A 25369-nucleotide genomic window follows, 5' to 3' on the forward strand; every position below is an offset into this window, starting at 1 on the left:
AAACAAGAATGTCTATGTTCCTACGTTGTAATGTTTTTCATTTTCACAAATCAATAGGTATTTAAAAAATCTTACCTAATGGAAATTGTTTGTTATTTTAGCATGTAAAACTGTAATTACAGTATGACAGCAGTACATATTAATACTGCCTGAAAATAAGGCAACATCGACAGAATGACTGAAGGTAAGTACCTTCATCAAATGCTTTAATGTTAAATATTAAGTTCATAGATTACATATAATACGAATCAATCAAAGTCATAAGGAAAGATGAATTAAGCTCTTATACTGTAGGAGGAGAAACGCAACCAGCTCCTGGAAATGAGGCACAGCCTGGTATGTTTCGCTTCTACCAAATTTGTCAAATTCCTATATACAGAAAGTTAGCTATCAAGCTTACTCTAATTAAGTTAGTGTTCGTTGTGGGCATCTGTTACGTTACAGAACAGGGCTTCATTTATTAGTTTCTACCATCATGCAGAATTGCTAGTGTTAGAACTAGCAATTCCTGTAGTAGTAGCTTCTAGACATGATCTTAGTGTTTAAAGAAATTTTGTTAGCTAGCCGTGCACTTAATATTAGAAAATTACTCGAAACGAATAGTTGCCAATGAGTAAGCCTTGTTCCTGTTAGAAGCCTCTGAAGCCAGAGTCGTACATGGTGAAGGACTACACGAAGCAACAGCGGAATCATCTCAAAGTGTGCCTGAACCGAATTCAGAATTATTATTGACTGTTCATGGAGCTACGCAAGGAGAGAGCAGTGATGCTGTTAGCATACACACTGCCAGCACTTCAGTTTCCGGCAATGGTAAATCGCAAAGTTCATACAATTAAAATTATCGAAGATGAATAATCATCGAAGTCGTGATGGTTCTAGAATCAAGTTCCAGTAGAATGAGTGCGATAACTGTTGTGCTGCCTTGGGGTGCTCAGAAGGAAACAGTAAAACCGCAACAACTAGGAGACATGGATTTAAGACCTGGAGAATTCGTGATGCGTACTCTGTTCGCAGAGTACACGTCTCAAGCTGAGAAGAAGATGGATGCAGTGATGACTGAACATGTATGTGATTTCACATACTTTTATATTATATCATTTCTTACAAAAATTGTATTGCAGGAGAAGCAGTTGTCGAAAGTTTTACAAAGAGGGGAAGATGCACAGTTCGATCAGTTGCTGTCTGCGTTCGGTTCAGTTGCGGAACATTGTTTGCCTTCTATTTTACGTGCGCTGTTTAATTGGTACGAACGTCAATTGGTTGACCAAGGTAGCGATCAAAAGAAACCTGCTCCTGGGAAAGAAGATCAAAAAGGAAAAAGGTATTCATCTTTCACTATGTTCAGTTACAAGATTCCTAAGATGAACATTCGATTCTAGCATCATGTATACGATAGTATCAGGGAGCGTGGAAACAGTCGAAAGAAGCGAAGCTGATTTACTTCAAGAGCGACGTGATCTCGCAGTGGAATTTATATTTTGTTTAATGTTAATAGAAGTTTTACGCCAGTTACCTTTTCATCCCGGTCACGAAGATTTAGTGACTTATATAGAAAATATAGCCTTCAAGCATTTTAAATATAGAGAAGGGTAAGTATCGATGTTACAGAATTGTTACAAAACGTTACAACGTTTTGTATGAATGTATATACATGTTACAGTATTCAAAACGAACCGAATGCAGCAAACATTCATATTATTGCTGATCTGTACGCGGAAGTGATAGGAGTCCTTGCACAATCTCGATTTATGTCAGTCAGGAAACGATTTATGATTGAACTGAAAGAGTTACGTGCTAAAGAACCAGGACCTCATACCACGCAGAGTATCATTTCGTTACTAATGGGGATGAAATTCTTTCGAGTGAAGGTACTTAGGAAATATACCACATCCTTATCGTTCATTCAAACACGTGTACATGTGTAATTTTGTAGATGGTACCGATAGAAGAATTTGAGGCCTCGTTTCAGTTCATGCAAGAGTGTGCACAGTATTTTTTAGAAGTAAAAGACAAAGATGTCAAGCATGCTTTGGCTGGACTCTTCGTTGAGATACTTGTTCCTGTCGCTGCTGTAAATATCTAACTGTTATGATAATTTATATAATTTAATATGTATATAATTAATATCGATTATTCTAATATTTCAGGCAGTGAAAAATGAAGTTAATGTACCTTGTCTAAAGAATTTTGTGGAAATGTTATATTCTACAACGTTAGATATGTGTACAAAGTCGAAGCATAGATTGGCTCTCTTTCCTCTCGTGACTTGTCTGTTGTGCGTCAGCCAGAAAACGTTTTTCTTACAGAATTGGCATTACTTTTTAGCGATGTGCCTGTCGCATTTGAAAAATCGTGATCCCAAGATGTGTCGCGTTGCCTTGGGTACGTTGAAGTCCTACGTGAACCAATTTCCGTCTACTGTGTATTCATTTTTCTTACTTTTCAGAGGCGTTGTACCGATTACTTTGGGTGTACATGATACGCATTAAGTGCGAGAGTAATTCAGCTACGCAAAGTAGGCTGCAGAGCATAGTGAACTCCTTGTTTCCGAAAGGTTCAAAGGCGGTAGTGCCACGCGACACTCCGTTGAATATTTTTGTAAAAATCATCCAATTCATTGCACAGGAGAGATTAGATTTTGCAATGCGAGAAATAGTGTTCGACTTGTTGTCCGTGGGCCGACCGGTGAAGATAATTTTAACACCCGAACGTATGAGCATCGGGCTCCGAGCGTTTTTAGTTGTTGCCGATAGTTTGCAACAAAAGGAGGGAGAACCCCCTATGCCTCGTACAATGGGCGTATTACCAAGCGGTAATACTGTACGCGTCAAAAAGACGTTTTTGAACAAGGTGAATATACTAAATAATCTTACACGTACTTCAGATTATTAAATAAAATTGAAATCTAGATGTTGACAGAAGATACTGCAAGGAGTATAGGAATGTCTTCGTATTTTCCACACGTTCGACGAGTATTCGTCGATATATTACGCGCTTTAGACGTTCATTACGGGAGACCTCTTATGATGACGAGTACTCAGAATATGAACAAAGAACCGGACGAGATGATCACTGGAGAACGAAAGCCTAGAATAGATCTTTTCCGTACGTGCGTGGCTGCGGTTCCCCGTTTGATACCCGACGGAATGACCGGCGCCGAACTGGTCGATCTGTTATCGCGGCTGACCGTTCACATGGACGAAGAACTTCGCGGATTAGCCTATCAAAGTTTACAAACGTTGGTGTTGGACTTTCCTGACTGGAGGCAGGACGTTGTCTTAGGATTCACTCAGTTCCTTGCCAGAGATGTTCAAGACACTTTTCCTCAGCTCGTCGACAACGGCTTAAGAATGCTTCTGCAACTCCTTACAAGTTGGAAGAACGCGCTGGCGAGTCCTAGTATAAGATCGAAAGAACAGTCGGTAGATAACGCGAGGACTAACACACGCGTGGATGGTATCATTAAGAAGAGCGAATCGGGACAGAAAATAGAACCCGTTTCAAGCGTCTTTCACTTGGTCGAAGGATTCGCGTTGGTCATGCTTTGCAATTGTCGCCTTTGTCCCAGAAGAATAGCCGTTCATATATTGCGGGAAGTTAAACATCTGTTGAAGACATTAGGTAATAACGATTTATGTTATACGATAAGATTGGAATACTAAAGAAACCATTGATTCAGGAGGTCTAGAAGACGATCAACCAGTGATCGACGTGATAGACGCTTGCTGTCCAGTGGTTTTAGAAAAGTGTTATCACATGTTGCCGCCTGCTGAGAAAGCAGCGGCGGCTTCGACTTCTAACGTCGATCTTCAATGGATAGCCGAAAGAAGTAGCTGTGTATGGACAGCAGGTAATTTTCTTAAACCGTGAAATGTGTCTGGTTCTTTGATATATCGATTATATTTCAGGCCTTCACGATGATACTAGCACAAAGAGTTCTTCCTCTCTGAATCTGAATGGAGCAGATCCATGGGGAAGTTGTTTGTTCGCGTTTTTAGAGAAAGATAGAGTGCTCACACTGTGTCCCGCTGCCGTTGCACATTCGTGGCCTATCGTTTTTACTCGAATAAACTCGCTATTTTCAGTAATTGATCCTACGTAAGTTCCCTTTTAGAAATCGAAATCGTCCGTGTAGAATTACGGAAATGAACGTTGTTAATTTCTCAGGCCCGTGAACGACAATAGAGCTTCGCTTTTAAGAAGCTCCACCGCGGTTCGGAAGCCGGTAAACGAGAGGGACATGTACATGCACGTGTGGAAGAATTATTTGACCTTCGGATACAGAGTCGTCCCCCCGGTACCGAGCCCTGTCGTCCGATGCGCCAGTCCAGATCTCAGTCTCAGGTAAGTTAGTAATTAAACAGGAACTTTAGTGTCATGTCACGTCATGCCATATCTAATACTGTTTAAACGATATATAAATCTGTTATCTTCAAAGATCATGGTATAATATTCGGTAGTATGTTCGTTAGACGGCTCTAAATTTCAGTCATTCACGCAAATCAGTGTACTAGTTAGGATCATACGTGAAAGCAGTTTCTAGTTCAGTCATTAGAGCTTAAAAAGTGGATTATCAGGTGGAATTCAGTATTATTTGGTATTAATTGGTGTGGGGGATCGTGTCTGCTTATGTCTGTTGTGTACCACGGAAATATTAGACGGATATCGGTGTTTGTCTACCGGAAATAAACGATTCCAATAAGAATTACAGTACAGCGTTCTTAATTCTTAATTGTATGACTTGCATTCCCTGTTGTCGCACGCACGTCGCATTTTTATTTAACGTTTGATACACGCAAGAATGTCTAATCTCGTATGAATTATGCACATCATCTGTGAGAATCTGTTTTTTCTACGGTAACGAAACAATGCGTTTTATAACGAGACGAGAGATCACCAATTTCTACCAAGGCTCGCTTTGCACTCGGGAGCGGGACACCGTTTCGCGCACATCTTTTCGCTTTCGTTTATCCTATATAACATTCTCTACCCTCGCATGTCTACTCGTCATTGTCTCGCATACGTATACCTGGACCTTAGAGTAGTAATTTCTGAGCAGTAAATAATATCTGATACAAGGAGCATTGGTGGTACACTGTATTGCATACTCTAGTGGTCAGCATACGGAGTTTGGTGTGTTGTGCATGAGTAAGGAGTTGAGTCAGAGCCTGGAGAATCTCGGCGGGGCACAGACCCTGCCGGGTCGCTTCTCCGTTCCGTCCATTTCCGGCATCTACACCAGGCATAAGCGGACCAGGTGAGCCTAATTAACAATTGCGAAACAAACCACGCTTCGAAGTCACCCGGGATTAAACGGTCGTTTGGTAATTCTCGCACGGTCTTATTACACCTCCTTCGATCGCAAGCGTTCTTAGCTTCGCTGTACCTAACGCGGAATCTGTGTAACTTTCTATATTTACCGTCTTACGACCGTTCCCAATCGGAGACACTTATTAACGATTTATCTGTGCGTCGTGTCGATTCTCGAAGAACGCAATATTCATCAAATTTGAACCCCTCATCGTAGCTCGTCGCCGGACAGTCTATCTGCTGAACGAGGTGACAACAAGTCACCCGGCACAAACGCCAGTCCTGCAGCTTTGTACAAATTAACGATACCTCTGTTGAGATGCGAGGTAGTGGACGTTAGAGATGCCGCCGTCCAAGCAATTGGAAAAGTAAACGCCGATGCGTTGAAGTAAGTAATATAAAGTTCGTTCTAGTCGTGTCGGTCTTAACAGTTAATATTATTGTTAGAGATTTAATGGAGGAACTAGTCCCTTACATCCGCGAGGCGGTTGATCGCAAGCAAGAGAATATGCGACGTAGGAGAAGAAGGGATGCATTGAGATTACAATTAGTAAGAGTATTGGAATTAATTGCTGAATACGGAACGTTTGGAATCTGGTTAGTAATTATCTTAAGAGACGTCGATATCATTGTGTACAATTTATTAAACTATGTATTCCTGTAGCCCCGCAGTATTGGACCGGGAAACACAATCGCTCCATCCAACGTTCGTCGAATACATCGACGGCGCCCGTTTGTATTTGGAAAACGAAACTGACAAAGAAGCCCCTGCGGTTCGTGACATTAAATTACATTTTTGTAATTTCATCAGAAAAATGATTAAAAGTTTTTCATGTGAGTATGACAAATCCGATAAAACATCTACTATAGTTTCTAATGGGTTTTACTTCTTCTAGTGGAGACATGTCACACGTTACTAAAAAGGGATTTGAGACGAAACTTGTTTATGCTCTTTGCCAGCTGGGCGGGCCCTTACGGAAGACCGCTCGCGACCACGTCTTCGCTGCAAGAAGAAGAAAAGTCTTGCACCGAGTTACAACTCTCGGCTTTGCAAGCTATGAGCGGATTGTTATGCTGTGGGCCTTGTTTTAATCCCCAATCGCTCTCCGAAGAGGGAGCGATACTGTACCAATGGTTAGATTTACTATTAGCCAGCAAAGATGAGAAAGTAAGTTTCGGATTATACGATTATCCTGTTTAACGTGAATTCAATGAAAACACTTATTATTCTATGTCCTATTCTAAAATTTTACTATGTATTGAATAAAAATTATAGATCTACGCCCTCGCCCGAGAAACAGTGGTTTTGTTATTGGAATGTAATCCCGATATCGGGATACTTTTGGATTGGATAGTCGACCGATGCTATACCGGAGCACCGCAAGTAGCTGACGGCTGCTTCCTGGCCTTGGCAACAATTTTTAGCGCAAGGTCAGTGACATAAGTATTTTAGGAAAAGTTTATTTACTCAATTTGTAAGAGAGTACAAAAGAATCGATTGTTTTTTTAATAGATACATATGATACGGAGTATTGATTTGTGTTTACAGAGAATATCCTTGCGATCATTATACGAGTATCATCAACGTTACTCTAATGAGTACGGGTTGTCCCCGCGCGCCCGTTCACGACGCGGCTCTCCAGCTTCTTCAATTGTTGGACCAACGATTCTTCGGAAACGTCGGCCCGCTCCCAGCTACTGAACTGGAAACCAGTAAGTTTACAACGTTTCCTCTTTAGGCTTTTGTCGAAAGATATCTTCATCTTCAGCGTCCAACTGATGAAGCTGTTTCCATGGCTCTGGAAGCGTAGTCTCCTCTTGCCGTTTTGTTCCTAGTGTAAACGGCGTGAAAATCACAATCGAGAACAAACGAGATTATTTCCTTCGTGTATAATTACCACTCTGCATTCCTTGATTCGATGCGTCTACCGCATTTATTCTTTTTCTGCAATGCGACTTGAAGAATATCGAGCGTATGGTGTTTCGAAAATTTTGCCCCGTTGCGCAATATAAAATGAAATTTATACCAAAGTTCGTATTGAATAACAAATTGCAAACTTGTTGCGCCATCTCCAACGACCGGCTCGCGATCTGGTTCTCCTGAAACTGCGTTTTTCCCATCCTATATTGATATCAGATGCAAGAGTATTCGATTCGATTGTTCATACGTACATGCAGAAACGCGTGAATCCTTAGAACGTAAGCGGGTAGATTGAAACAAAGAAAGACAGTAGAGACGACGAGCAGCATCTTGGTGATCTTCGTTTGTAAACTGTACCGGAAGCCCGGCCTGTCTTTCGCGCGCGGTTCGTTCGTCAGAGATCGTCTAATTTTTACATGTCTATAGATAGCTCGCGCGATCAGTACGTTCAGAGTAATGATAATCGTAAACGGTATCGCGAACGTTAGCACCGTGTCAATCACGTTGTAAATAGTAGCCCAGGACTCGAATCCCTCCGCCAAGTGGCATTCGGTCACGTTACCTTTCCCATTATATTGCAGCCGCGGTGCTGAGACCCATAACACCGGGCTGCACAAAACAACTCCCATTACAGTCAGTATAGCGACCGTTATTTTTGCCCTGGCCACGGTACATATCGATTGACGATACAAGGGATACTCGACAGCAATGAATCTTTCAATGGTGAATGCGACAACGAGCCAAACGCTCGTGAAACTGCAAAGAGTCGTCAGGTAGATGAAGAATTGACAGAAGCCCGGCTGATTGAACAGACCGACTCCCACCAGATTCAGCCAAACTACGAATACCGATACCAGAAACCCGGTATCGCTTATCGCCAACGCGCCGAGGTACACGCTCGATGAGTACTGGCAAAGTTTCGTGCCGAAAAATACGACCACCGACACGCAGTTCCCCAGAGAACCGAAGTAGACCAGTATAGGGGTGTAATATAATTGGACGGTGCGTAACACGGTCTCCGTTAAGTCGAGCTCCACGAGGTCTCTTTGCGTGTGGATCATTTTCGCGACGGATGATTTTAAACAAGGGGCTGATCGATCCGGGATGCATCCGCGATGACGCGATGGCCGTTTCAAAATATTTTTATCCTTTCGTCTTCCATCAACTGACGTCCCGCATGTCCAAATACATTTTCGCTCGATTTATACGTTCCACGTGGTGCATATCAAACCCGTTATTCAATTCTTCCTCAAATGAGTTTTATAATAAAGATGCAACTCGCCGGGATCGTTAAACTCTTGAAACTCTCTAATTAATTTTTATCACTGTAATCACAATTTAAAAGTAGTTTTCAATTGTACACAGGATTTACTTAGTCACAGAAAGCGTACACTAATAGTTGACTGATAGTTTATAACAGAAGCGCGCGGTTTTTTTTCATTTTCGTTTGCATTTTTGCGCCCATTATTACTGACATGATTATCGAGGTCGGAAACCTGATGGTGTTGTTTATTTTAAAAAGATTGTTTATGATAACGGATGAGGAAGTTAAGTGTAGTATACATCGGGATGCCGGCTCGACTATTTCTGCGTGGTGCATTGGCAACGGTTCCTGATAAAGCCCGATGAATCTGGCTTCTGCGCACCAACCCGATTATATGAATTCTCTTTACTTACACGACGGCATTTTAAAAAACGTTCATGACAATTTATGTATCATATAACACACTACAAGCACGATACGTAATTGTATATAATATTTTTATTAAAACAATATCAACCTGTTCACGCATTCACTTTCGTAAGATATGTAAATAGGACGTGATCTGATTAATTAAAATATCAATCAGATAGTACATGTAACATACGCTATGCAAACTAATTAATCAAATGATTTGTAATATATGTGAAATTCTCATGTGACAACTGCCGTTCTCTAAAATGTTATTATTAATTGATTGTGAAATACAGGTGATTTTTTCCTGAGAAATTTAAATGCCTAGGAATTCCGAATCTTTCTATTTCAACGGAATATTCATTTGTTTTATTGGAAATTGATTTTATTTGTATGCGCATGTTTCTGTTTCATATGATTTGTTCCGCGAATTCGATAGTATTTCGATTTCCTCAATTATTTTTTGCCTTAATTAAAAACATCGTTCTACGAAAATTAAAATCGAACTGGTAACTGTTTTATTCCGCTAAAAAGAATGCAATGAACATTGATTGCACTGTTACAGTTTACGAGGAAGCCCAATGCTTGAATTACTTTGAGCGTTGTATTGGCGCGAGACGCAGGCCGTAATATTTTCATCGGTTCTTGTTTTAGGTCAGGATGACCCTGTTGGCGGTTCATCAACCACAGCCACTTCTGCTCCGGGGCAACAAAGTAATCCCATCGGCGGAATGTCATCGAGCGGTACAGTTAGGGGTGGCACCCTCGATGTACTTCTATCGACCACGTATTGTCGCAATCAAATGTATCTTTCCCGGCAACTGGCTCAACTCCATCCGGAGTTAACGATGCCCATGTTCAGTGGTAAGCAATAAAAGTCCCATCGTTTTCTTAATGAATACTGGAAGTCTTTCAAGTAGTTTTCAAATGACTGATACGATCGTCTATTGTATTCTCTCATCCAGCACAATTTGCATCGTACGCAGATGATAGAAACCACGTATATGTTATTAGAAAATAAAATATAATTAAAGTTATTGATAAACTGCAGGAACGCGTGTTTCGCATTATTTTCATAATATTTATCGCGTACAAGATGAAAGTGCGTTAAGCAGCTCAAACCTTTTGCTAGCAGTTAACTAGAAATAATTCCTCCATTTATAACTTCAGCCTAATACCTCTTTCCCCAGTTTACTTTGTATATTTTCATAGAAAATATATTTTCGTCTACTATATACTTCCAAGCACCGTTCCGAATGAACGATGATATATGATATTATCGAATAGAATTTTAAAGACATTGTCACACGAACAAATACAAGCCCTTCCGATTACACAAGTCGTATACTTAACTCTTTAACCTACGATTTACGTTTTAACAGCCTGGGCCCAAGATTTAAACACCGCATTACAAACCGCGACCGTCGCATTACGGGCCAGGCCCGGTAATGTGATAATCAGTTTTGGCCCAAATACAAGTCCACGTGTCTCACACATAATTGTGGGTTAAGGGGTTAATGAGAGAGGAACGATATGAATACAATCCTATTCTTTACTTTATCTGTAAATATAGATCATCAATGTTTAGGTCGATTCAATTAAAGATGCGTAACATGAGTGTATTGAACACCAAAATAGCTGACCTAAATATCGTACTATGTGTGTTAAATCGGCAGATCTCACCTAGACAAATACCAAAGATCAGGAATAAAAAAAATAGATAAATTGCATCTTGTTTATAGAAATCACACACAGATTTCAAACAGCGAGGAGAGAAGTCCGGCAACTCTTACTCCAGTATTTGTTACCCTGGTTGCACAACATGGAACTGGTGGACCCAAACGTGCCTCCACCCTCTAATCCGATGAGTTATTATCAGGTAAACTATTTTCATCGTTAATATAACTAATAAACAAAATGTATATGGAGGCGCCGGGCATCGATCCCGGTACCTCTCGCATGCTAAGCGAGCGCTCTACCATCTGAGCTACGCCCCCTTTTCTCCTTTTCGATCTGTTTTATTCCAAGTCTCAAGTAGAGCAATAATTTGATCCAGTTTTGGCGAAAGGATCAAAAAGAGAATTTTGGAGGCGCCGGGCATCGATCCCGGTACCTCTCGCATGCTAAGCGAGCGCTCTACCATCTGAGCTACGCCCCCCTTTATCCTTTCGATCTGTTTTATTCCAAGTCTCAAGTAGAGCAATTACTTGATCCAGTTTTGGTGAAAGGATCAAAAAGAGGATTTTGGAGGCGCCGGGCATCGATCCCGGTACCTCTCGCATGCTAAGCGAGCGCTCTACCATCTGAGCTACGCCCCCTTTAAATACCTGCTTACAGGAATTAATTTTTAAATAAAATTACTTCGTCCTTAGGAGAGAGAATCGCGATTCAGTAGTATAACGTAGCATATGTCAGACACATACGTCTATGTAGGGATCCATCAACGTATTTATTACCCGTTGCCCACATCTACCATCTGAGCTACGCCCTCTTTCATTTACTACTCTTCCCCTTATCATTTTTTAATAACAATCTGATCCACTTCTAATAATAAATGATGAGATTCCTACTTACGTGAATAATAGACGAAATTTTTGGTTCGGCAGTATTACGCGAGCGATATGTCACGCGGTGGAGCACGCAGGGAGGGCTGGGGTAGCGCCGAAGCGACGGAGATGGTGTTGAACAATTTATTTTATATAACTGCCAAGGTACTCGAGTTTTACCAGATTCAATATGATTAGTTATGTTATAACAATATAAATTTGACTGCAGTTTTCTGATGAGCACCCTAAAGAAATGGAAGAGCTTTGGGCAACCTTGTGCGGTTGTTGGCCCAACAATTTAAAAGTAATCATTCGTTATCTAATTATCGTCTCTGGAATGGCACCACAAGAACTCCTTCCATATGTATGCTATTCTTTTTTACATTTAAAGATATTTCTGTTCGAGTGGGTCCATGATCAATCTTGTATTTTAGGCGAAACGCGTCGTTTTGTATTTAGCCAGAGCGCGGCCGGATCGTTTGGTAGACGAGATGATGACTGAACTACAGACAGTAGAAACGTTAAATTGTTTGATCGAAAGGACTGAAACTCCGCCTTTTTATAGACTGACTAGTATGCGAAAAGCTTCTTCTCATAGCGACGCTCCCGTCGCTGATCCTGGCAACCCTCCGCGTGATTTAAGTGTCGAGAAGGGTACCATCCATACCAAAAGGCATTCGGGCGAGGATCCTGTTAAGACGGGGTAAGAGCCACCAGATAAGGTTTTTTTACTAGTTAATTTAATTTCGTTCGTATTATTTATAGTTCTAAATCCGACACCGCGTTGCGCGCGCTCGCTGGATTTCAAACCCCAAGGGCAGAAAAAACAAGGACTGCGAGCGGTCCGCCGGTTCTTCCGGACGATCTGTCCACTCCTACGACGGAAGCCGAGGTACGTTAACTGTATCGTTGTCTTGATACTTTGCTTAATTCCACGTTTTTTATCGAGTGTTTCGTTCTAGTTAACCACCGATGAATCTTGTTATGGCGCGAGAAACGGTCCCACGGTGAACGGAAAAATCTCCTGCGGTGGAGAGAAGTTCGATATTCCTCAACCACATCCTTTACCGATGCCGGAGTATGGCGGTTATTTCGCGCCTCTTACAGAATATCTGCCTGACAGTTCGCAACCCATAAGCGGATTCCATAGGTAAAATACATGATCACGTTTAGAAGCTCTGTGCTTAACTTAAAATATTCTTTTATTTCTCTCAGATGCAATATTGCGGTGATGCTGCTGACCGATGTCGTAGTCGACGGCATACAGCTCGACTGGGCGATACACGTTCCTTTAATGTTACACATAGTGTTCCTCGGGTTGGACCATTCGAGGCCTCTCGTAAGGGATCACTGTCGTTGTCTTTTATTAAATCTGTTAGTCGTCCTTGGGGACCATCGAGATCATCTCGGCGTAGCGCGGGTATTGCTGGCATCAAAGACTGAACAATTGGGCTTAGGTCTCTCCACCCCGGCTTTGCCGGTGCTAGAGCACAATTTCACCGAGGTCGACCCAGAGTTTGACAGTTATCTATACGGTCCGCCACCAGCACCACTTCCTACGACGCCTCCCCCGTCTTCTTCACCGCCACCGCCGTCGTCTTCTCCACCACCGCCGCCGCCACCACCACCTCCTCCACCACCTCCGTTACCACCGCAACCACCAGAATCCTCCTTAGTCAATGCGGCTCCACCGCCACCACCGCCACCTCCACCACCGCCTCCGTTACCGACTTCCAACAACGGGACACCTACACATTCACCTGTCCCTAACTCAACGTCCACGCCTCCCTCATCAATGAGCCACGTGAATCAATCTGTCACGGACAACTTGAAAGATTATTCGAATTCTCATGCATACGGTGAGGAGATTGCATTCTGTAATTTATGATTGGTAAAGTAGAAGTAGTTAAACGAATGATTTCGATGTGACAGATTCTACAATGTGCAACAATTCGACTCCGCCACCGGGACACGCAACGGTCCCTGTTATAGTCACGCCCGAAGATGCGAATAACTGGGTTGGTCCGCAACCAGGTCCGAACATGCCGATCCAAGACGTGATCAAGTCTTTGATCAATTTCCTAGCATCTAGGTATAGAATGTTGTGCCCAGTACGTGTCTGAGAAATGTACGAGCGCGTTTCTTTCGACAGAACGAATCAACCATTGTGGAATTACGAAGACATGACCGCGAAAGTATGGTGGGTTCGCAGTGCCGAACAATTGACAGTATTATTGCGACACGTGCTGCGGGTCTTTAGAGACTCGTTGCCTCACGCGCTGGTCAGCCAACGATGGGCGCAAACCGCGTTGCAGTTAGGTCTATCCTGTTCGTCTAGACACTACGCGGGGAGGTCTCTTCAAGTATTCAGAGCGTTACGAGTTCCTATCACTTCGCGAATGTTATCCGATATCTTATCCAGATTGGTAGAAACAGTCGCGGAACAAGGAGAGGATATGCAGGTATGCGATTAACACACTTTGACAATATTCATTATTTTACTCCGGTAATTTGTTTGTTCAGGGCTACGTAACGGAATTGTTGCTGACGCTCGAAGCAGCGGTCGACTCGCTGGAATCTGATTTTAGACCCCTAGATTTCATGAAAGAGATATTTAAATCTACTCCGAACTTGAACAACAAAGATCCAGCCGCGGGTGGCTTAGTCGGTGGGAAACGAAGTCCGGGAGGAAATGGGTATCCAACTGGTCCGCATTTGTTCTCTCATCTAAACCAAGGTGGTCATACGAGAAGTACCAGCTACTCGGTCAGTTATTGTATGAAGAAATCGAGCGGCGGTAATTCGGTGGCAACCGAAATGAAAGGTCCGTGACGATTATTCATTACTGAAATCGGAACTCGTAATATGTTTTCAATTTTATAGAATTGGACAACAGATGTAATAAATATCCGAATTCGAATCTCTCGCGATCGAGATCGGCTCAGTCTTTAAAGCTACTGGGAGATTCCGCCACGCAAGATGATAAGATGACCATATTAGCACAGTTGTTCTGGTTATCTGTATCGTTACTCGAATCGGATTACGAACACGAGTTTCTTTTGGCGTTAAGATTGCTCAGCCGCGTGCTGCACAGATTGCCTTTGGACCGGCCGGACGCTAGAGACAAAGTCGAAAAATTGCAGCAGCAGTTAAGATGGAACTCGTTCCCCGGGGTACACGCGTTACTTCTGAAAGGGTGTACCAGCCCGAACACGTACGAACCGGTCGTCACATTACTATCTCAATTCACACCTTTATTAGACTTGCCAGTCGTCGATCCGACTCAAAGTCTCGCGTTCCCGATGAACGTCGTGTCGCTGCTTCCCTACATGCTTCTGAATTACGAAGACGCTAACGAATTGTGCATCAGAAGCGCGGAAAATATTGCACAAGTAAGTTTCGCGTAAAGAATTACTTGCGACTAAGCATACAATATAAAATCTGATCTGAAATAGGTAAGTGCCGAGAAAGGGAAGAAGTTAGAGAACTTAGGTACGGTGATGACACTGTACAGCCGACGTACTTTCAGTAAAGAAAGCTTTCAATGGACCAAGTGCGTGGTCAAGTACTTGTATGACACGTACGCTCATCTCAGTTTCAATATGCTCGCTTTCTTAGTGGAGGTTTTGGAAAAAGGACCGGGAAGCGTTGCGTTACCCGTTCTGAGTATTATTCATTGCATGTTGCATTACGTTGACCTGGCTACGCAAGCGGCGCAGCCGATCAACACGGAACTCCTCAGAGTGATCTCGAAATACGTCGAGGTATTTATTTTGCACGATGGTGATACACGTTTCTATATTTGAGTAATTGTAATGTAATGTACTGCTAGGGTCCTCATTGGAAAGAAGCTCTTAAAATATTAAAGCTCGTAGTCACGAGATCGTCGACCTTAGTAGCACCACCTACATCTATGCACGGCTCGTCCTGGGAATCTTCGATAGCGTCCCCGCATCCAAGCTTCACCGACACAGAGATATTTACCAAAAAAGAATTACCCGGTAATACTCTTTAAACAATGTTACGTAGCTTGCATGATCGTTAAGAAAATGATTAAGTCTTGTTTTTCCTCTTACAATGCGGAACACGGTCACTGCATGGAATGTTTGTCTTGAGGATGCTCAGGTTGCGATAGAAATAATAATAAGAATATGATGTAAATTATTCACGAAATACAGACACTATTTTTTTAATCAAAATTGTGATCCATTACGGTTCATGTAGTTTGCTCGACTTCCTCTTTTCTCATACTGTTTCACATTAATTATTTTTTCTAATAAAGGTACAGAAGGAGAAGGTACAGAATACTATTTAGAAGCTTACTAACTTTTAAGGATTGTTTTTCATCTTAGAGTGTAATTTGTACGTTTCATTTTTATACAGGGAGGACTATGGACTTTACGTTTGATTTATCGCAAACACCAGTGATCGGCAGACGGTGGCTCATACGCCAGGGCGTCGAAGAAAAATCACTCAGCTCTCCCCGATGTTCGTTATCTCTCTCACCGGCGGACAGCAACGCGGTTTCGGGTTGGAAAAGACCGTGGATGTCACAGGTGAGATACAAAAATATTATAAAACAGGCATGCACGATTTTCAAATCTAATTTGTGTTTCAGGGACGTGTCAGAGAATGCTTGGTCAATCTTCTAACAACCTGCGGACAACGCGTGGGATTGCCGAAGAGTCCGTCTGTAAGTCTACGTTCGAATTCAATATTTTTGTCATATACTTCATTTCACTAGCTTTTCAAGAGAAGTAGTATCATTTAATTGACTGTGGTTGTGTCCCTTTTTAGGATGAACACATTAGTTCAATGACATTATATAGCAAGGTAACAGGTTTCTTTAAACTGTGCACTCGCATCGCAAAAGTAATGAAACGTTGCGTGTTTTATACTCGATGCTAAATCGATACGATCAATACGTTCACGCTTTCGTACGCTTCGTTCTGATAACAAAAATTGCACAAAATTTTGAAAAGATACAAAAACTTTCATTTTGATAACATCGTCGATATGCAAGTAGATCTTTTTGTGTAGCATGTTGATTGTACGAGATGTGGCGTAACAGAATACAATTTACAGACGCATCGTTGTAACTGTGTCGATTCGAACTGATGTGAAAGATCCGATGGAACACGTAAATGCACAATAATCGCTAAAGTTCACAGCATTGTCACGTAGCAAAGAAACAAGATTAAAATGTGTCGAATAAGAATCCTGTTGCTGTTCTACATATATTCAATCTATCCTAAATTAAATATGCGATTCTGTTTAATTTAGGTGATATTCAGCCAAAGTTCGGACTTGATGGAAAGACAATCGTCCATGGCTTCGTCGACGGAAGAAGTTTCCGGCGCGAATAACGATTTGAGCGGAGGTTCGAGAAGAGACGATGAACAGTTCGGCGTGTTCAAGGACTTCGACTTCCTCGAATACGAAAGCGAAAGTGTCGAAGTAAGTATTTCGCTTATATTACTAGTAATTCGAAAATGTATAAATTTAATGTGTAACAGGGTGAGAGTACCGATAACTTCAACTGGGGAGTGAGGCGTCGTCCTCTTAGCGAAGGAGAGGAAAGAGAACTGAGCCTGAGACAATGCGAGGAGAGCTTGAGCGAGAAAACCCAATCGTCTAGCAAACACACAAGCCGAGTAAGCGTTCTTCTTTACTTTTGATAATTGAAATAGAATAGAAGCGATAATTAAATGCTCCGTATTAAATAGCGCGGAGTTGCGGAGGAGTCGTCGGATGATGAAGCTGGTTCGGAATCACCATTGGACGAAGTACCGGGTGGATCGGGAACGGGACAGGAAGCGAACAACATTCCTGGAATGTTCCCACCGTCCTCCCTCTCTTTGATACCCAGCCGCACGCGTCACGATTCCTCAACAAGGTCTGACACATCGTAAGTTTCTTCTCGAAGTGAATAACTAAACGTGTTTAATTGATTCTCGTTCATCTTTCGCGTGTAGTGGTTCTAGCGCGGGAGATTTAGGGGACGTGACGCCTTGCAATGCGTCGCCGAACCTGTCAGCGTTGATGCCGTTCAGGCAAGTCGTGAGGGACGATGCGGAAGAGATCTGGCGACAACAAATTCAAAATCTGATCACGCAATCCGTATACAATACTTTAGATTTTTTTCAGCTACTGAGCAGAATCCTAAGGGTAACTATAACGTCGATCGTTTGATTTACATCCGAGTCTTGATGAATTCAATGATCAATTCTGTTATTGTTATTAGGATGTAATCGGTAAATCCGTTACTCTTACGCGCGAAGCTAGTGCCTTACTGTGCAACGCCAGTCCCGCTTCCACTCAATTGGGCTATCACTTATCTAGTCATGCCGAGTTGCTCAGTTCGAAAGCCGAGCCACCTTTGATTTGGTTCTCGATCGCTATTTTTGCGAATCAACGATTAAACGAATCATTGCGATTCGGAATGTTGGAGATTCAAGAGCATCTCGAGACTTTCTTAGACAAGAAAGACCATGCCACAGAAGTAAGTCATTTACCTGTAACTCTCTGTACACAAAACTTACTCATTAATTTTGTATAGTGTTTGGAGGCCGCTAAAGCAGCGGCGAAACTGCAATCGTTGGGTGGTAGTCACGCCACGGAGACTGGTCTCGAAGAGATGCTTTTAGACCTGGGCAGGGCACTTTACAAGCTCCACCTTCAATTGTTACTATTGATCGAAGCGTCAAATAAGATGCTAGGCACTCTTACGACTACTGTGAGGAACTCGCAAATCCCGGTTCTAGATATGTCAGCGGAAATCGCGAGAATGAAGATTGCTCTGAGCAGAGCTCTCGAAGAAAGTACAGAGAGTGAGAGAGGGACACCAACCCCGACGCCGAGTCCGAGCCCTTTGCCCGGAACCGGGGCTATGGAGGAAGTATCTCGGGTTGCCGAGTTGCTTAGGAACATGAGGTGGTGTCCCGCTCTCGAGGCCGTGAGGCTGCACAGGGCTCAATGGCCAGGAGATCCGTTTCACGATGACGACGACGTGACCACCGCTGTGAATATGTATTGCAAGCACTTGGGGCAAGACAGATCTGGTAATGTATTTTAAGGTGAGTGAAAGAGAGAGGATCATGGAAATTAACGTTTGCGTTTGCAGATATTTTTGTGGTTACACGGAAGGATGACGAAATGTCGGAGATATTCAGTAGACTGATGGAAAGCTTGTTCCAAGTCCTAGCGGCTGTCACGGGTTTAGAGGCGTCGGCCAAGGCGGCCCGCGCTCAGCAGGATCATCCAGCCAACGCGAAAACCGATTGTTAATTTTAATACTTGATCGTGTAGAGAACTGTCTGTCGAAATTCAAGTCTTCGTACAATTTAATATAATTGTACCGTGCGTTTTATTATCGTGTACCTTGTAGGTGTATGTATGTATGTATGTAACGTCGCGAAGTAATCGTCGTAAACAGTAGGAGAAACACGCACGAGCGGAAGCACGAAGCCGGCGGTTTTGTCGTTTCTTTTTTTAACACGAGCGCAATGACGTATACGAATTTGATGAAATAAATTCATAAAAGCTAAAAATACACATCATTTCCCACAATTTCCACTTCCCGCAAACATGATCTTGGGAAAGCAACGTTCGATATACAATATCCGACCGGAAGTCGAGGAACACGAGTACCGATCTTATCGCAGCTCATCGGATTTTATCAGAAAATTCATTGAACTGGCAATTATAAACGCACTTAAGATAATCGATAATCTGGTTCGTTACAAAACTGATCATTAATCAAATATTCGATGTAAAAATTGATGAACTTAACAGGGTGAGCTTGTCTCGGACGAGGAAACGGGCATTAGTAAACGAAAATTAGGCGTGTATGGTAATTGGTGGGCGACGTGTGACTCTTTTAACGCACGCAACGGCTTGAAAAGTGTGGTCAGAGAAATGCAATCATGGAACGCGATACCAGTAATACTTCATATTCTCTTGAACGATTACACGTCGGCATCTTGGGAATATTTTTACACAGCTTTCCTACAGGCTTTGAAGGACTGGATGTTCCATGTAAACTTCATTGGCCTTCAATATAAAAGCAATGTCGAGATTTATACGTATCAAGTAATTTGGAGTGTACCCACTCCGGCCTACCCAGAACCCCAAGTTACGGCCAACGTATATTTTTACGTTGTAGCGAGCCGCGTTTATCCACCGCTCTATCCCGTTGATGTGAGATCCAGTCGATTAATAATTCATATCAATTTTAATTATGCATAATTCAACGTAGGAATTTATTTGAAAAATGATAATATGCATTTCATTCTTTATATTCCGCATGTTTTTGAATATTATATTTTTTAGAAGCATAATCTTTTTCTACATGCATAAGATTTACCTAATAACAAATTTTTTCCAAGTGCATCGTATTTTTCTTTAGGTCACGTACATCTTCGAAGGGCATCAACTTGCCCACACGTTGAACATGATATTCAGACCCAAATGGCTTTACGATATCTTCGATATGAAGACGATGATGTGCAAGACTTTTGATTTTTAATAAGTCCTTTACCATAGCTATTTAATAAAGAAAGCTAGCACGCGTCGTTCCGATTACACAAAGCGTTTCGGTAAAAGTAAACAGTAACGAGGCATATGCAAAGTGTCGTAAAGGGTGTCGTGTTCGCGCCTGCTGCGCGCTGGTTCACTGCCAGACGTGTATTTACTTCAATTGGTCAAGCAGCAGGTGACAACTGCAAAGAAACGGCTGCTAGTTTCACTTTCGCTCGTAATCATTAACTCGGTCCCATTTAAATGTTTCTAAATCCCATAAATAAATTATAATACAAATCCCTTAGCTAGTATATTTTCAATATTCTGAATAGTTTCACGCATTACATTTAAAAAATGAGGCCAGAGCCTCCCGCGTGGTGCACTTGTTCGAAATCTATTTAAATGTACCACCGACCGCACCGAGGAGGTGTAAACCGTGCGTTGGTCTTTCAAACGGTTTTTTTCCCTGTTCGGTTTCGGCGATACACCGCGATGAAGACAATCTGAAAACCTGAGTGGGATTTCATCTCATTCTGGTGCACATGGTGGTCGGGTGACACCGGGAGGTCTTCTCGGCAGGAGCCTTCGAGTATCGACAACCACGTGTCGAGCATATCTACTTTTACTCGCGTACGCCTTTTTTTCAAAATTTGCCAACAATATTTTTACACATGTTTCTATTATAAAAACTACGGTTCATTAATTTTCAATGATGTATTCATTATGAACGAGGTTTGTACGAGTAGTCTTTTTCTAATGGAATGCGGATTATTCCCGTTGTGAGGGTTCTAGTTTCTTTGACCTGTTACAGATTTTTTGGCTCGCCAGACGCAAGTAGAAATCGCCGCATCAAGTGCAGGCTTTTTACAGTTCGTTTATCTTCGCATTTACAAATTCGTTAAAACCACTGTCCACGGTTAAATAATAATTATAATGTATCGCAATGCCGAAATAAAAGAAATATCCATCTAACTTGTATTCTTTCAATTGATACCGTAAATATTTCGTTCTTTGGTGATGAATGAAAATGGGTCAAAAAGCGAAAGGTCCAACCACTGTTGCCTATTCATACAGAGTAGGCTTTTTTTGCCTGAGCCGCGTGTCCTAAACATCACATCCGCCGAGGTGCTTCCTCCGGATTTTACCGCGATCGTGGCTAACTGATGAAGGAAACGTAGCAGGAAAGACGGAGAGGGAACGCGAAAGGGAACCACCGCCTCACTTTCAGCAGCTTCAAACATCCGCTGCACCAGCCGCCGCCAGATCTCGTTCGTTTCCCCTTTAGCTCCATTCTTTTCAAAAGAGACACACGCGCCCTCCCGTTTTACCTAGCCTTTGGTTATCCAGATTAAAGAATATCGAGAAACTCTTCGTTCTAACGTTCAACTTGAATGAACGAAATCGAAGGCAGGAAAAGAGTATCATGCGAATTCGCATGCCCTTACACTTGATGGCATTTGACATCCTGCTATTACGTGCCGTTGCGAGCCAAGAGTTTTGAAGAAATTTAATTGTTATCAAAGTAGAATCGAAAGATACAATTTCAATTGAAAAATCAATTATCGATAGACTGGACTATGCACAAAATGCAAAGATTGAATATAGAATACCAAAAGCTGAACGCTTCAGTATATGTATAATTTTTCAAACTGATGAAAACTTTGCATTGAGGCTCGAGCCCCAAAGGTAGAAGACATTGAAACCGTGAAACTATATTTCTTAACGTTAGAAACGTAGATATATCGGATGACAGACATCTGGAGCGAACCGAGTGGACACGGATCGACCTCCTTCGCCGAGACGAGAAACAAGAAAACGAAGGGGGATGTCCGTCGCGCGTGAACGGTGAAACACGTAGCTACGCGGCTCAGTCTTGAATCACCAGCTGCCGATTCGCCGACGACTCCAGAAACCCTGGAGACTTACTAAAATTAGCGAGCCCGACACGGCCACCCCCGCCTAGCCCTTACATGGCCACGTTACGCCGGCACACGCGCGGCTACTTACAGAAGAAAAAAGAATCCCAGAGGAAACAATAATAATCGCGGCACGCCTCGATCGCGAAATGTCGCAGCTGGTACCGACCCGTACACCTCGAGCCAGTTGCATATGTATTACCTCGTTTTATGCATTTAGAAAAAAATTGAATATCCCATTGACCAGCAGTTCTTATATGGATACTATAAATCTTAAATTTCGCATAAAAATCCTCAGTCAATAACGACAGATTAATTGCTTCCTACCCCTAATTGGCACTCAGCCACTAGCTTTAAACGTCTTTGCTATTCATAAAAGTCACGTGGCGACGCTAGATCTTTTCTTATTAAGATCACGTGTAATGTTCAATTCCTGCATGATTGAAACAGGAAGCGGCGCAGGGTTAAACCAGATGGCTGCTGCATGAATGAAGGGTGCAACGAACTTGTACTTCTTCTGATAAAACAACCACCCAAGTCGACAGGCTTGTTACAGGTATTCGAGGATGTTTAGTGGTATCTCGTTTGATCCTCGGCGAACTCTATTTTGACGCGGTGTCTGGAGATAGTCTAGTTTAAAGCGACTGACCCGGCGCGATCGATTTTCCGTCAAACGAGAATCCGTGGAATCCACGGTTCAAGTTCATTGTCCCCGATATATCTGGCAGGGCTAAGAACCCCGAAACGAGAGATCCTTTTGGTCTCGTCGCATCGCGATGCTGGAGCTCCGTTCCAAGTACATCTGCGCCAAGCGGATGCAGCCTGCATTTTATGACCGCCCAATGCAACCGATTCTCATTCGTGCACCCGTCCACTCACACCCTCCGCCACTTTCAGCACGCGGTACAACGACTTCTATAATTAGATTTCCTTCCCTTTGGCTTAGACACCTTCGTGCATGATCTCCGCGAATCCCACCACCTGGTCACGAGTCTAAACTCCGAAGGGTAGATAAGTTCATTCATTTAAAAAAAAAAAAGAAAAGATGAACAGATTATTACTTCTCTCGTGGTCGCGTCTCGAGTGATCTGGCGTACACGCGGATGCTCATTCAGATCTCCTCCTTCTAGTGGCCCATTGAAGAATCCAGGCAACCACCTTATCTTCAGACAGCTTTGATAACCGTGGGAATGCGTAAATGCAAAATAATCTCGAAAAATGTTATGCTCCGAGGATTCCACGAAGAATCATTAAGGTCGATGAAGACAAAAATGCGATCTGTTGTCGTAACGAGGGAAATCGGACATCTCTAAGTATAGCTCGTATTTGCATGCAGATCAGGGACGGATCGTACCGGGTTGCCAAGATGCGAAGCGAGAGGCTTGTACTACACGATTTTTAATCCATATTTCTTACTTTACCATTATTCATCTTTCAACATCTCTAAGACGTCTCGTACTCGATTAATTCAAACCCCTACCACAGAACTATGAATGCTTACACTGGCTTACAGGATTTGATTTATCATTTCGATAGAAAAATTTCATTAATGGAATTTAAACAATCATTTATAGCAATCACTTTGTTCTAAAAAATTCACGATCTGATTGTCTGATTAATAACTTTCTCCAAAAGTTATTTTATATAATATTCAAAAATGTGGCAAGCTGATCTGTAGGGTCTATTGTTTGATGAATGATCTAAAAGGACCAAGTAGGATTTGCCAACGAGGAAAATTAGTCACTAGTGCCAAAAGCGTTTAATGACACCTTTTCATAAGACGCTTGACTTTAGTAAAGAAGGCTTTTGTTATGTTTGTAAATATACACGTTGCAATAAATAGAATTCAGACACATTACATTTTAGAAAATCCTTCTCATATATCAGTTAAAATATGATACGTGATCAAAGTATTTAGCATTAACTTTCACAATTGTCACGTGTATATAATTTCGATACTATTAAGATTCGATATAGATTTCCCAAATGAAGTGCTTGAAACCAAAGCAATTGTTGAAGATGGATTAGCATGGGATCAGGTTGAATTGAAAAGTTTGGCCGTTTTAGCTGGTTGGCCGACCACCAGCGATTAACCATTTATAATTGCGAGGATACCGAGAGTTGGCATGCGAGCCAGCATTTATAGATCGCGCCTCGATTTAATCGTCGTCGTTTCAATTATTTTTCTGGCTACCTGTCATCAGAAGCGTGGATCCGTGGTGGATCAGCCCGATGCCAATGATCGAAAAATAGATCCGAGGCGCAACCTGTTCGAAATAACTGCCGCGAAACCTGTAACGACGTCTCGTTAATTCTAATGCCACTTTAATATTATTCCTATTCCGATACTTGAATTAAAATACGAACCATAATATATACACATCAAATTCAGTAAAGCGTTAATTTTTAACAAAATCAAGCTGACTGATTCCTATTATACATATGTAATACTCAATACAGGAGGGATACTCGAGAATGTATTTCACGTGATTAATAGAAACGTTCGGTGACTAATTTCGAAATGAATCTTAAATCATGTGGTAGACCACCAGGCTCCCCACATGCGTAAACTCTGGATGACCACGTGTAACAGATGAATGCATGTGCGCGGGTGCAGAGGGAAGCTACGGTGGAAAAAGAAGCGCAGGAGAAGAGAGAAAGATAGGAGGGGACGAGAAGGGAGGAGAGCGCGTGTCGGTCGCGTGCCGTTGCCGCTGGTGACTCGGTCCCTGTGACCCTCCTGTCCTTTAACCCTCCCACAGCTTTTCCATGTCTGAGTGGGAGCACCTAACCATTTAAAACGATGAACAACGTTTCAACAATTAGAATGAATTTTATGCAAATGGATTTGACGGACTACTGAGGCAGATTTTTCAAGTCCTTAAAAACTTATGAAAATGTTTCTATAAAATACATTCGTTTCTTCTGAGGAGCGTAGTTAAATAATTTCGTGTTGAGATTTTTTTTTCTAAACGAGAAGAGTTCCATGAATCCATCAGGAACAGTTCACGACCTGAGACTCCCTCATCGTCTAGTCCACTTCCTCTTCGTCCCCTTCATTTTTTTCATCTCTTCCTCGAGGCCGTCTGGACGGTGGTAATAGTAGAAAGAGGATCGATCAGGGAGGATCGGGGTGGCACGTGGTCCAAGGAACCACCTCTATTGCAAGACGAGATGTATCCATCGGAAAGCAGACACTTCGCCCTAACAATCATCGAACGGTACCCGGTGTGGCGTTAACGGTTTACCGTTCATCCCTCGTGGCGCTTCCCGGGAGACGGAAATCATCAGCATTCTCCGGACTTCCAGACCCATCATCTCTTCACTCGTTAAGGATGTATTGGCTATACAGTCAATCTCAAAAGTTTATGTACGTTAGAAACACGCATTTGCTATAATTAAAAAGAAATCAGACGTCGGAAGAACATTGCTAATAATAAATAGCTACGTGCTAAAAAGTATAGAAGAAAATATTCAATTA

General features: G+C 42.3%; 3 protein-coding genes and 3 non-coding genes across 11 annotated transcripts in view; 2 read left to right on the forward strand and 4 right to left on the reverse strand.

Moving 5' to 3' along the window:
* Nucleotides 1-19006, forward strand: part of fry (microtubule binding protein furry) — a 22233-nt gene extending 3227 nt beyond the window's left edge. Inside the window, exons 2-45 of one of the 6 annotated variants that reach the window (XM_018032458.2) lie at nucleotides 102-184; nucleotides 295-336; nucleotides 634-810; nucleotides 880-1064; nucleotides 1122-1321; nucleotides 1380-1589; nucleotides 1661-1868; nucleotides 1934-2071; nucleotides 2148-2382; nucleotides 2447-2850; nucleotides 2910-3621; nucleotides 3680-3850; nucleotides 3909-4098; nucleotides 4168-4344; nucleotides 5114-5257; nucleotides 5528-5698; nucleotides 5758-5907; nucleotides 5975-6144; nucleotides 6207-6478; nucleotides 6587-6741; nucleotides 6860-7023; nucleotides 9561-9770; nucleotides 10649-10785; nucleotides 11513-11617; nucleotides 11682-11816; nucleotides 11887-12155; nucleotides 12218-12344; nucleotides 12415-12602; nucleotides 12668-13311; nucleotides 13385-13544; nucleotides 13605-13914; nucleotides 13976-14276; nucleotides 14336-14844; nucleotides 14908-15216; nucleotides 15285-15453; nucleotides 15836-16008; nucleotides 16071-16145; nucleotides 16736-16909; nucleotides 16969-17106; nucleotides 17179-17360; nucleotides 17428-17620; nucleotides 17697-17954; nucleotides 18012-18513; nucleotides 18576-19006. In XM_018032458.2, the coding sequence (XP_017887947.1) occupies nucleotides 175-184; nucleotides 295-336; nucleotides 634-810; nucleotides 880-1064; nucleotides 1122-1321; nucleotides 1380-1589; nucleotides 1661-1868; nucleotides 1934-2071; nucleotides 2148-2382; nucleotides 2447-2850; nucleotides 2910-3621; nucleotides 3680-3850; nucleotides 3909-4098; nucleotides 4168-4344; nucleotides 5114-5257; nucleotides 5528-5698; nucleotides 5758-5907; nucleotides 5975-6144; nucleotides 6207-6478; nucleotides 6587-6741; nucleotides 6860-7023; nucleotides 9561-9770; nucleotides 10649-10785; nucleotides 11513-11617; nucleotides 11682-11816; nucleotides 11887-12155; nucleotides 12218-12344; nucleotides 12415-12602; nucleotides 12668-13311; nucleotides 13385-13544; nucleotides 13605-13914; nucleotides 13976-14276; nucleotides 14336-14844; nucleotides 14908-15216; nucleotides 15285-15453; nucleotides 15836-16008; nucleotides 16071-16145; nucleotides 16736-16909; nucleotides 16969-17106; nucleotides 17179-17360; nucleotides 17428-17620; nucleotides 17697-17954; nucleotides 18012-18513; nucleotides 18576-18739 (9717 nt within the window). In that variant the 5' untranslated portion in view covers nucleotides 102-174 and the 3' untranslated portion in view covers nucleotides 18740-19006. Of the gene's footprint in view, nucleotides 1-101; nucleotides 185-294; nucleotides 337-633; nucleotides 811-879; nucleotides 1065-1121; nucleotides 1322-1379; nucleotides 1590-1660; nucleotides 1869-1933; nucleotides 2072-2147; nucleotides 2383-2446; nucleotides 2851-2909; nucleotides 3622-3679; nucleotides 3851-3908; nucleotides 4099-4167; nucleotides 4345-5113; nucleotides 5258-5527; nucleotides 5699-5757; nucleotides 5908-5974; nucleotides 6145-6206; nucleotides 6479-6586; nucleotides 6742-6859; nucleotides 7024-9560; nucleotides 9771-10648; nucleotides 10786-11512; nucleotides 11618-11681; nucleotides 11817-11886; nucleotides 12156-12217; nucleotides 12345-12414; nucleotides 12603-12667; nucleotides 13312-13384; nucleotides 13545-13604; nucleotides 13915-13975; nucleotides 14277-14335; nucleotides 14845-14907; nucleotides 15217-15284; nucleotides 15454-15577; nucleotides 15652-15835; nucleotides 16009-16070; nucleotides 16146-16735; nucleotides 16910-16968; nucleotides 17107-17178; nucleotides 17361-17427; nucleotides 17621-17696; nucleotides 17955-18011; nucleotides 18514-18575 lie in introns of those variants that run through there. The other 5 variants (XM_018032460.2, XM_018032459.2, XM_018032462.2 and 2 more) reach the window with 5 other exon arrangements.
* On the reverse strand, nucleotides 6964-9552 carry LOC108629660 (thyrotropin-releasing hormone receptor). The gene is made up of 3 exons (XM_026817454.1): nucleotides 7483-9552; nucleotides 7209-7416; nucleotides 6964-7142 (listed from the first exon to the last, which is right to left on the reverse strand). The coding sequence occupies exons 1-3, from the start codon at nucleotides 8290-8292 to the stop codon at nucleotides 7030-7032; spliced, it is 1131 nt and encodes a 376-aa protein (XP_026673255.1). The 5' UTR covers nucleotides 8293-9552; the 3' UTR covers nucleotides 6964-7029.
* Nucleotides 10831-10903, reverse strand: TRNAA-AGC (transfer RNA alanine (anticodon AGC)). Its single transcript has one exon. It is a non-coding gene; the product is annotated as a tRNA-Ala (tRNA).
* Nucleotides 10992-11064, reverse strand: TRNAA-AGC (transfer RNA alanine (anticodon AGC)). Its single transcript has one exon. It is a non-coding gene; the product is annotated as a tRNA-Ala (tRNA).
* On the reverse strand, nucleotides 11152-11224 carry TRNAA-AGC (transfer RNA alanine (anticodon AGC)). The gene has a single exon. It is a non-coding gene; the product is annotated as a tRNA-Ala (tRNA).
* A 17-nt stretch (nucleotides 19007-19023) lies between the features above and the next one.
* LOC108629627 (A-kinase anchor protein 14) lies at nucleotides 19024-20932 on the forward strand. The gene is made up of 3 exons (XM_026817455.1): nucleotides 19024-19186; nucleotides 19247-19651; nucleotides 19860-20932. Exons 1-3 carry the CDS (start codon nucleotides 19040-19042, stop codon nucleotides 19977-19979), a joined length of 672 nt encoding a protein of 223 aa, XP_026673256.1. The 5' UTR covers nucleotides 19024-19039; the 3' UTR covers nucleotides 19980-20932.
* Nucleotides 20933-25369: the final 4437 nt, after the last annotated feature.

Source organism: Ceratina calcarata, unplaced genomic scaffold (genome assembly GCF_001652005.2).
Source record: "Ceratina calcarata isolate Rehan_Ccalc_2016 unplaced genomic scaffold, ASM165200v1 scaffold579.2, whole genome shotgun sequence".
In the NCBI taxonomy this organism is placed as follows: domain Eukaryota; kingdom Metazoa; phylum Arthropoda; class Insecta; order Hymenoptera; family Apidae; genus Ceratina; species Ceratina calcarata.

What these genes read in the sequence shown, in the direction of transcription:
- LOC108629660 (XM_026817454.1), bottom strand. Translation starts at nt 8,292, where the DNA reads ATGATCCACACGCAAAGAGACCTCGTGGAGCTCGACTTAACGGAGACC. An exon ending in GGATTCACGCGTTTCTGCAT is followed by an intron (nt 7,417 to 7,482) that starts GTACGTATGAAC and finishes GGAAAAACGCAG; the next exon opens with TTTCAGGAGAACCAGATCGC. An exon ending in GAATCAAGGAATGCAGAGTG is followed by an intron (nt 7,143 to 7,208) that starts GTAATTATACAC and finishes CGTTTACACTAG; the next exon opens with GAACAAAACGGCAAGAGGAG.
- LOC108629627 (XM_026817455.1), top strand. Translation starts at nt 19,040, where the DNA reads ATGATCTTGGGAAAGCAACGTTCGATATACAATATCCGACCGGAAGTC. An exon ending in TTAAGATAATCGATAATCTG is followed by an intron (nt 19,187 to 19,246) that starts GTTCGTTACAAA and finishes TGAACTTAACAG; the next exon opens with GGTGAGCTTGTCTCGGACGA. An exon ending in CACCGCTCTATCCCGTTGAT is followed by an intron (nt 19,652 to 19,859) that starts GTGAGATCCAGT and finishes ATTTTTCTTTAG; the next exon opens with GTCACGTACATCTTCGAAGG.